General features: G+C 29.8%; 1 protein-coding gene and 1 long non-coding RNA gene across 2 annotated transcripts in view; both read left to right on the plus strand.

The window, feature by feature from the left end:
• The window catches only part of LOC108914280, a 27616-nt gene extending 19783 nt beyond the window's left edge, over positions 1 to 7833 (plus strand). The window contains exons 4-9 of the mRNA XM_018720056.1: positions 1909 to 2070; positions 2952 to 3167; positions 3284 to 3421; positions 3503 to 3708; positions 3987 to 4149; positions 4501 to 7833. Of these exons, the coding sequence (XP_018575572.1) occupies positions 1909 to 2070; positions 2952 to 3167; positions 3284 to 3421; positions 3503 to 3708; positions 3987 to 4149; positions 4501 to 4634 (1019 nt within the window). The 3' untranslated portion in view covers positions 4635 to 7833. The remainder of the gene's footprint in view (positions 1 to 1908; positions 2071 to 2951; positions 3168 to 3283; positions 3422 to 3502; positions 3709 to 3986; positions 4150 to 4500) is intronic.
• Positions 7834 to 10347: 2514 nt separating this feature from the next.
• LOC108914281 lies at positions 10348 to 11318 on the plus strand. The gene is made up of 3 exons (XR_001964669.2): positions 10348 to 10440; positions 10588 to 10719; positions 10800 to 11318. It is a non-coding gene; the product is annotated as an uncharacterized LOC108914281 (long non-coding RNA).
• The last annotated feature ends 314 nt before the right edge of the window (positions 11319 to 11632 follow it).

Genomic DNA, 11632 nt, shown 5'->3' on the forward strand with positions numbered 1-11632 from the left:
TTCTCTGATTCTCTTGACTCAATTGCTTCTTGTATCTTTTCTAATGTGCTATAGAATTTACTTTCAACAATTTCTCTATCTTTTAATTGTTCATCTGAATCATCCAAGTATTCAATTTCATCTTGAGAATCACTATATTTTATGAAAGCTTCACGTAGGTTCTGTTCTCGTTCTTTAAAATATAAAATTTTGACTTGTAAATCATTAACGGATTTATTTACAAATTTCTCAATGCGCGTTATAGATGATTTAGCAATAGCTCTTTCCTTTCGTAAAGATTCCATTCTTACTTGATTATTATTATATAGATAAATTGGTTTTAAATTTACAACTTTCCGGTATGAAAATGGAAACAATTATAATAAACTTTAAATAAACCTATGAGAGCACCTCCACTTCCCAGCCAGCACACTGCCGTTAATTTGACGTCACCAGACGACAGTTTAGCGTCATTATTGGTCTACGACGTCAGTAGTCGAATAAAGGACGTCAAAATTACGTCATATTTGTGACGCCATAGAGACGTCTTAGATTGTACGTTATTATGACATAATTTTTAAGTCATATATCAATCAAATCTAAAGACAAAGTCAAAAAAACGTCTTATTTTATGACGTAGAAAGTACGTCATATATTGTTCGTTATTATGACATCATTTTTAAGTCATATATCAATGAGGTCTAAAGTCAAAGTCAAAAAACGTCTTATTTTATGACGTAGAAAGTACGTCATATATTGTTCGTTATTATGACATCATTTTTAAGTCATATATCAATGAGGCCTAAAGACAAAGTCAAATAAAACGTCTTATTTTATGACGTAGAAAGTACGTCATATATTGTTCGTTATTATGACATCATTTTTATGTCATATATTAATTAAATCTAGACATAAAAATAAAACGTTATTTTATGACATATGGAAATCCGACATTTATGATGACGTTGTTTAGACGTCAGCTTTAAGTTATAAATTTCTATAGGTATATATTAATGGATGTTAAAATTGTATATTAGGTCCCATGCAAATAATGAAATTGGAAAGGATCCGCAACCCGCATTGACATGAAAATACGGCAAAATAATTTTTAGACAACCAGCGGTACTGTAATATTTACCTCCTCTAAACATATTAAATGCATAAATGAAAATAAATAATAATAAACTCTTAAATTGTACGTTATTATGACGTCCATTTTTATGTCAATGACGTACTTAAATAAAATCTAGAAAAGGGAGAATTTTTATTTCATAGAAAGTAATTTATAAAGGTGTTACTTAGACGTCATTTTTAAGTTATATATTACATTACAAATGATTTATTTCTTCTATAATTCGGTAGATGGTAGATGTCAATGTATAGTCTCCTAAAGGTCATAATTCTTTGATTACATCGATAAGATGATACAATTTTTATAATTGATTATATGGCTTTACTAAATATACAACAATTTCACCTAATACCTATCCACTATTTTAAGTATTTTGTATATAGGTGTTTATTTTGTTTAATCGTGATAAAATTCTAAAAATCTCAGATTATATTTGCGTTTATTGCGAAACAATATCAATACCATTTAATTTGTAATTCCCTCCTTTCCCAGTCAGCAGAAATAAAATCTTATTGGTTGTTTTACGATCATGCCACTAGATTCAGCGAATCGTTATGTCTGCTGTATACATCATCCAATGCCGTCTCGAGACGGTGACGTCGTCATCACATCATTCCCGTTTTCGTTATTTACTACGCAGTCGCACTACGTACGTACATGGCCATGCTGATTTGTTGCATTGTTGTTTGTTGCACAGATTATAGACATTTTGTTGATGGTTGATGCCTATATTTGCAACTTGTTCGTGATTTATGACGTTTGTGCTTATAGAATTTTCGGACTGTGATGGTGGTGAGGTATCTATCGTCCACAAAGACTGGATCACTCCAAGAAAAACGGAGGTATATTGGCCACCTATAAGCAGCAAAGCCAATTTAACAAAGCCATTAAAAAGGGGGAAAAAGTTGATCCTGAAACGTGGAAATTGTATAATGTGGCACGGTGTTTTTATTCCAGCGGTAAGTATGAAGATTATTATTATTAGTACTATTAAAAATAGAAAACATGCATTAATAATCTAGGAAAGTAAATAATAAAAATAACTAATGGTTTACCATAAATCTACCTAAGTATTTGCAATTGCTTTCAAGATTACATATCTAAAGTTTTAAAACTATTATATTATAAAATCTATCAATACTGTCGACATTCAAAGATTTTGTTGAAAGTTGTTACATAGGTACATACTTGTAAAGTAGTTTTTCGCTGTTAACATACAATTTTTAATTCTGGGTAAGGGTAGCATATTATTAAAAATTATATCTATGACAAAAATATATGTTTAAATTTCCTATCTTAACCCAACTTTACCTCATTAGACTAGATTACGTTGTGTTCAGTTGGGTTCAGACAGGATAAATTTAATTCAATAATTTCTAGTGTTGTTAAACGTATAGGTTATAATTTGGATTTTTTTTCTGGAAAATTAGTAAACAAAATTATAGTAAGTTTATGTGGGATGAACAGAGATGAATGAGAATGAGGGGAACTTAAATGTCATCAATCACGAGTTACAAGTGGCAGATTCAAGCAACAAAATTTTTATTTATTAATTATATATTTTTTTTACTTAAAATTTGCGAAAATGTGTTTCATAAACAATCTTAATTGTTCATAACAGATGTTCTGAGTTACATAATGTATACAGTGCTGTGTGAAATGTCCCGCTTAGAATTAAAAAATCCGCACAAAAATAATTTCCGATTCGTGTTCAGCAACCTCGAATATAGGGGAATAACAAAATTTTGTGAAGATTTGAGAGTGTGATGCTATAGTAAATAATTACCATAATTTTTTCTAGTATATTTGACTTTTTGGTATCAAATATAAAATGTTTTAGATGATTTTGAAAAAATTTGTGGCAAATTAAAGGAGTGTGAAATCACCTCAGATATTCAGAGTGATGTAGATGATAACGCAACCTCAGTACGAGTTAGAAACCGTATTCCCAATAGAAAATACATTGAAGTTGCTTCTGACGAAGACGATAATATTAGTGAAAGTCAACTCATACGTCCTCCAAGAATTGCAAGAAAGCTAGATAACCCCAGTCCGTGTATGTATTTCTTAATCTTGTGTGTATTTATTGCTAAAAAAATATTTTATATATTTGTGTACTGTAGTGCCTATTTTTAATGTTGCAAATATTATAACGGAAATATATTTTATCAGGCACATCTAGGTCTTCATCTTCTATTTTGACGTCCCAAACAATTAAGGAAAATTTATGTCCGGGTAACAAAAATATATTATTTCATAGAACAGGAGATACTACTTTATCAACCGATAAGGAAAATATAGAAAAATTGAGTAAGTAATTTCTTAGGTCGTTTTTTTTTTTCACCTAATAAATTTATTTATTGTCAGTGTTAATAAAAAAACTATTTTCAGTTCAGTTGCAAGAAAGAAATATTGAGTTGTTGATGCATATTAAAGAACAAAATAAACAGATATTAGCAACAATTTCAAAGCAGGAAAAGACAAGGGAAAAGTCAAGTTTACCGGATCTACCAGTTAAATTTCCTGTAGATACAAATAATAATTTGAAAATTTTGGATGAGATACTTAGAGAAAATACTGAAATTGCTGATTGCTTGGTAATAACTGATACATTTTTGCATGATGTACACTTTCTAAACTGTTTTGCTGGATCGATGCTTAACTGCAAATGTTTCTCCATACTTAACAGATGGCATCTTCAGTGCTTCTCGTATCTCGAGTGGCGGCTCAAGATACGAGAAGCACTAAAAATACCATCTGTTAAGTATAGCAAAATGTCAACCAAAACAGCCCGGAAAGTGTACATTATTCAATTGTACGAACTGCTTATACACTTTTATTTATTAATGTAAAATTCAAATTATTATTTTTTAAGTGTTCCTATTTATCAAGTCTTGGAGGAAAAGATGCTACTAATAGAACAAACAGAATCCTCAAGTACATTTTAAGTGACGAAGTTGCAAAAAATTACAATTTTTATGGGAAAAGGACAGAGAAGGAAGCTTTTTGTCACTTAACTTTATGCAGCATTATTGTTCGTAAGTACATACTTAATAATAGATGTTAAACTATGTAAATTTTATATAGTGTCATATTTTTTTTTACTTTTTTCTAAAGCTAATTCAAATTTATACTGGTGAATATGTTTTAATTCTCTGGTATTAATTACTGCAACCATTAAAGTTGTCTTTGAAGTTGCTTTTTAACGTACCTAGATATAGGTGTCAAAGACGTTTGACTTCATTTGATGAAAATGTATTAGGAAACATTTTTAGACTTAATTTGAATTGGCTTAATAAATTTTAAACTAAAGTAAAAAACACGAAAGCTAATATCAAAAAAATATATAATTAAAAGAAATGTGTGATAAATATTATTTGAATTTTTAGAATCTGTTAAAATATCACATTCAGGGACCTCGGATAAAGATGTCGAAGACATAATAAAAGTTTGGTTGAAACATGCTCCAGAACGAATCAGAAATTGTGAAAGGCGGCTAAATAAACATGCATCGCAAACCTAAAGAAATTGTTGGAAAACGACAGTTTTATAGAAGAGTTTCTGCTAGTGTTCATAATGCATTACAGAATACTACTCAAAAAAAAAATAATTTCCTCGGATTTAATAACAATGTTCTTGATAGGTCCTCTACAATTATTTTTAATAACACTTCATGTGAAAGTAATGGTTCCAGTTGTGTTAACCCATCTGTTGAAAATGCAATCTTCAATTTAAATGAAATTAATTATGATTTGGATGTCAATGACCATAATTATAAAATAATGCACAATAACGTATTCAGAAATACTGATAATCCAGTAATGGAATCAATTAGAACTGTACAAAATTTTAACACAACTGAAAATCTACTGAAAAGTAATTTTGTAAATATAAATGAAGAGCTCAGATCTTGGACTATTAAGTACAAAATAAGTCATACAGCATTGACCGATCTTTTATATAGACTTTCTGTAATACATCCAGAGTTGCCTTTGGATTCCAGAACATTAATGAATACTCCACGAAAAACAATTGTAAATCAAATTAATACAGGACAATATTGCTATTTCGGTATAGCAAATGGTTTAAATAAAATCTTAAAAGTAATGCCATCAAAAAATGTGTTTTTAGAAAATGTTAAAATTAGTCTTAGTTTTAATATAGATGGACTTCCCCTATTCCATAGCTCTAATATTCAGTTCTGGCCCATTTTAGGTTTAGTAAAAAATTTCAAAAATACTCCTTTTGTAATTTCATTGTTTTGTGGTAAATCTAAACCGCATCCACTTGATAATTTTTTGGGAGATTTTGTATCTGAATTAAACCTTTTAATGAAAGAAGGTTTAAAATTCGCTAATAGAATTTACCATATAGATATTCACAGTATTGTTTGTGATGCCCCTGCAAAGGCTTTCATTAAATGTATTAAATCACATGGTGGTTATTCTAGTTGTGACAAATGTACTGAACCGGGAGAATATTATAATGGTAGAGTTATATTAAAAAACACAACAGCCCCTAAACGAACAGATAAATCATTTATACTTCAGTTAGATGAAGAGCATCATCTTGGTGTTTCACCATTAACTAAATTAAATGTGGGATTAGTAACTACTGTCCCTATTGATTATATGCATGCGTGTTGTTTGGGAGTGTGCCGAAAATTATTAAACTTCTGGATAGGAGGAAATTTAAAAACACGTTTACCAAATCGTATAGTAAAAATAATATCTGAACGTTTAATATCATTAAAATCTCGCATTCCATCTGAATTCAACAGAAAGCCACGATCATTGGATGAATTGCCAAGATGGAAAGCAACTGAGCTTAGAAATTTTTTATTGTATTTTGGACCAATTGTATTGAAAGGTTTGGTCGATCTAGCTGTATATGAACATTTCCTCCTGTTCCATTCTGCAATAACAATTCTGATCTCTGATAAACATATTTCAAAATTTGGTTGTGAGTACCCCAATGAACTGTTACGTATTTTTATAGTTCATTCTGAAAAATTGTATGGAAAGCAGTTTCTAATATATAATGTTCATATATTGTGTCACCTAGCTGAAGACGTTAAAAAATATGGGCCATTAGATACATTTTCTGCTTTTCCTTTTGAAAATTTCCTAGGATTTTTAAAAAAACTAATAAAATCACCGACGCAACCTTTACAACAAATTCATCGTAGACTAGAGGAAGGAGATAATTTTATTAAAAAGAATTTTGAAGAGCCACAGTTGACGCATCTCTTACAACATAATTCTGGTCCAACTCTAATTTATACTTCTAGCAAACAATTCAAAAAAGTGAAATGTATAGACTTCAGCATGTGTACCAAATTTCAGTCTAATGCTGATTCTTATTGTTTGATAAAAGGTGGCATTATTTTTGAGATCCATAATATTATTTTATATGAAGAAAATACATTTTTGATAGGCAAACAGTTTGTAGAAAAACTTCCCTTCTATAACTATCCACTTAGTTCAACTGAATTAGGCATTTTTATTGTAAATAATTTGTCAGAACAATATTTTTCATGCTCAATTAAAGATGTAGTTTGTAAGTGCTTAATACTTCCTCTTAATGATAATCTCATATGTTTTCCAATAATTCATACTTTACAGAAAATATGTAAGTAACCTGAAAAGGTTTAATTAGTACATATTTATATGTAGAGATTTATTTCTATAGTACATATACTTTGTTTTAATGTAGTTTAGTTTTAAATTCAGCATTATTGTCAATATTTTCTTAAAATTTACATTCACCAATATTATTGATAATATTTATTTGCTATATTCACGGTTAACATTAATGTTAAGTTGAAATTAAAAGTTACGTTGTATATGTATAGGGTGTCCAGGTTTTACTGGGGATTTAATAGGCGATAAAACTCATAAAATTCATATAAATTATTTGTTTTTAAAGCTATGTTTTTGAGGTATAGGGTGTTACAGTTACAAAAAACTTATATTCAAATATCTGAAAAACTACTTGACTGATAAAATTTTGCACCTTTTTAGTAATAAGTAAGTAATTCGCTGCAATTAGATTTAATTTAATTTTTCCAGGGGCAGTGTTAGAGCATTCTAACTAGATATTTTAAAGACAAATTTGGGCACGCCAGTGCTTTTTGTGTATGATTAAATTATATTTAGATGGAGTAATTAAAAATATTTTTTTGTCTTGCATGTTTTGTTTATCTTGCTTACATTTCGAGAAAAATAAATAAATGTGTTTATTATATTCATTTTTCTAGGAGCTGACGGATAAACGAATCTTACTTAAAAAAAAAAAATAAGTAAAATAGACGAATGAATTGTATATTTAATTATTCGATCCTAGAAATAATACCAAACTTATAATAAAATAGTGGAGTGCTCAAATTTTTATTAATTGTAATATAATAGTTAAGATGCCCCAGCGCCGCCCCTAGAATAATTAAATTAAATCTTAGTACATCAAATTAAGTCCCTATTACTATTAACACGTGCCCAAGTTTTATCAAGATAATCGGCCAAGTAGTTTTTGACATATTTGAAAGAAATATTATTTTTTATTAACTATAACAACCTGTATCTCCAAAATAAAGTTTTAAAAAATATATGTTCTCCTATTTTTCTATTCTATTTTTGCATCATCTATTAAATTTTCCCGATTAAAAGTGGAGACCCTGTCAGTTAGAATGTTAGCTTTAAAAAAAAATTAAAGTTTTTTTTCAAGAAGTGAGTTTTTTTGTTGCCTATGTTAACATATTTTATCTCTGCGACTTAAGTACCTACTTTAAAAAAAAATTGTAAAAATTATATTGGTTAAACCACACTTCTATGTGGGTTAAACCAAGTATCAAAATATTATGTATATTCACATAATGATAGACAATAAATGAAATTAAAACTTACTAAACATAAGCCTGCCTTGATTATTACATAAGAAACAAAATTAAAATATTTGCTAGTTTCTCATACCACAGGATATTTGGTGGCATGGCCAAAAGGTAATCTAGATAAAGATATGTAAAAGCTACAAAAATGAATTATTTATTTTGATTACTTGATGGTATATAATTTTCAATATATTTTTCAATTCTTTCTGTAGTAATAATTTTTAGAAATTATATTAGCGATTTTTTCAATACATTAAAGACACTTGGCAATAGGTACATATTTTTAAGGTAAGTATTAATTTAATTGTTTTTCTAAATTCTAAAACAAATTATATCTTTGCTCATCTCAAATTAGCCAAATAAATCATTGATGTCCATTTCAGTGATAAAATACAAAATTAAATATGTATGTTAAATCTAATTAGAGTGTAATTAAAGATGTTAGTTTCCAACAAGTGATTTTACTCTTTTTTGAAATTAAAACAATATTTTTAATCGCATTTGGTAACTGATTATACAGTTTTGGGGATAAATATGAAAAACTACGAGTAAAGGTGGGCGTTTTATGTTTGGGAGTTAACAGAGTATTTCTATTACGTGAATATCTTTATTTATTTATTTATTTATAAAGGCTAGTGTTTACATTACCAAATTTAATTTATTATATGTATAAGTAAGTGGGTATACTAGTGGTGAGTATTTTATGTGTAAATCATATAAAATGATGTTTGAACATATCAACAATTTTTAACCAGTCAGCATCTGATATCCTTAGATTAATATTTATTAATAATAATTTTTACATCGAAATAATTATTTGCGTAGATAAAAACTGCTAATTTCATTAATTAACAAAATTCTTATTGCAGTCTATTTTTTGTCCAATTAAAGTCATATCTGGAATTATTATGACGTATGTGGGACAAAAAAAGAACGTATTCGTACGTCAAAATGACGTACCATAAGGTTTTTATTTGGGCCTACATTGGTCAAATTAAACTCATATTTGAAATTATTATGACGCATGTGGGACAAAAAAAGGATCTATTTGTACGTCAAAATAACGTACCATAAGGTTTTTATTTGGGTCTACATTGGTCCAATATTAGTCATATTTCACGTCACCATTACGTTTACATATGACGTCTGTAGGATGTGACATTAGACCGTCATTTTAACAGATATTTGACGTCACTTTATTGGGCCTTATGACGTAAATTGGGACATATAAATGACGTCAAACAGACGACAGTGTGCTGACTGGGTTCAGATTTCACACTTCTGACGAAGAAACTCTTAGCTTCCTGAGAATGTACTTGACTGCGACTGGGACTTACAACTTCGGCTACGTCTGGGACTGCAACTTTGACTACGACTGGGACTGCAACTTTGACTGCGATGGGGAACTGCAACTTTAACTGCGATGGGGAACTGTAACTTCAACTGCGATAGGGAACTGCAACTTCGAAGCGGGACTGTGATTTTGCTATTAATTTCTACTTTGGGGGGACTACTATAACTTGAAATAAAAAATTAATCTTCTTTACCTTTTGTAAAATGCATGGGGACTTCGGGCTGATTTTTTCTTTAATTCCGGCTCGAAGGACCAAATCTTATGATGCAGCTTAACTGTTCACCATAAGAGAAGTGAAATGGACTGTATCTTCTGTTTTTTATTATAATATAGGGGAAACTATGCTCAATGTGAAGGATCAATCTTTTAATTTATGTTGTCAAGTACATCTCTTTTCTTTTTCCTAAATTCAATTCAGAGCTATCTTCCTTATTTATAAAAACACTGTACTGTTACTTAGATACCTCAACAATGCATTTTTTATAGAACCACAACACATTGATTTTTTAAAAAAAAAGGCGCTCTCGAAAATTGGCTAGATATTCTCAGCGAATAGCCCTACAGTGACGACTTTTGGTTTATTTTCTTCGTAAAGAGTTATATTATCATGCTGTTAAAAAATGTTGACGATTTTATTAATTTTAAGGATCAAAAAATGACTGAAAGTGTTGCACTTTTTTTGGGTATGTTTTTTTCAAATAACTATTTCAATTTTTATTTTATGAAAATGACTTTTAAAGAAATAAACTGCTGACATTTTTTCACGAATTTAAAAAAAAATGTTTTTCTACGACCTTCTGGGAGCCGAGATAATTTTTTTTATTTAAAAAAAAATTTGAAGACGCAATTAACATTTTTTGCAGCGATGCGCTTGATGGAGGTTAATATTGAATACTTATATTTTCAAAAAAAAAAAAATGGATATGTTTACTTGATTTTTACGCTGCATTAGTGTGACGTAGCGCCAGCCATTTTGTTGTGGTAGGTCGCGGTTCGTTCCAAACAAAGCGCGATTAACACGGCAAATTTACAGAAAGGTGTTGTTTTGACCTTATTTGAAGATTTTAAGGGATAAAAACATCGAAAACGGTAAGAGTGTAGTTAATTTAGTCTATAAATGCATTAATGCAAGACAAATTGGTAGTAATAACTGAAATATTAATATTATCTAAATTTAACATAACCTCACTTTATATAGTTCATTATAAAAGTAATTTTATTTAATGATGTTAATAGTACTAATCCTGCATTCATCATGGTTATGTGCTGGGCTCCGGATTGCAAGCACTACAATGAACGAGTAACTTGAAAGTTTTTTCAATTTCCAAAGGACCCTAAGGAACGAAACCGATGGAAAAAACTTGTGAGGTAGGTATGAAATATACCTACCTTTTAATTTTGAATAACTGTTTAAATTTTCTATACAAATCTATTGTATAATATGATAGGCGTAATGAGGAACCTGGACCTGGTGCATTCTTATGCAGTTGTCATTTCCGTGACGCTAAGAGAGAAAATGGGCCTGAAATCTTCTTACACAATGTGACAAAGAAATTCACTTATACAAGTCCTGAAAAGAGAAAAAGAAGAGAGCACCAAGTGGTATTTGAGGAACATCCGGAAGGTCTACCAGCAAAACGTCGACTTGAAGGTCTTTTTCAACCAGATATGACATCTGCACCATCCGAAATGGAAATGTGAGTGATATTTATGTCAAACGTTATACAAATTTGTCAAAGTGAATAAACTTGGTTCATCAAGTTTGTGTGTGACTGTAATTAAATCGAGTTTTTGATCGCCCCTTTTATTAACATTTCAACGTGTTTTATTTTCAAATATAATAACAAATTTTCTTTCAGCATTGCTGTGGATGATCCCAGCAGCAGTACCGGAACCAGTGTCTCGAGCTATCTTCCAGGACCTTCCCAACCAGGCTCCTTAGTAGAACCACAACCGTCATGTTCCAAGGATAGTGCAGCTGTATATCCCTCCTCATCGGTTGTAGTTGAAGCCGAAAACTACTTATTAAAAAAGAAAATCGAAGATTTGGAACATGAGCTGGAACATCTTAAAGTTCGGTTTTCATTTAATCACATCAAGGGTAACGATAGTTTGATATTATTATATACAGGACTGCCAAATACAACAATATTTATGGCCTTATATCATTTAATAGAAAATATTGAAATCAATTACTACATGAACTGGAAAGTTGAAAAAATTAATAGAATTGATCAATTACTGATGTGTTTGATGAAACTGAGACAGAACTTCCCACATG

This window comes from Anoplophora glabripennis, unplaced genomic scaffold, assembly GCF_000390285.2.
Source record: "Anoplophora glabripennis isolate ALB-LARVAE unplaced genomic scaffold, Agla_2.0 scaffold841, whole genome shotgun sequence".
Taxonomy (NCBI): Eukaryota; Metazoa; Arthropoda; class Insecta; order Coleoptera; family Cerambycidae; genus Anoplophora; species Anoplophora glabripennis.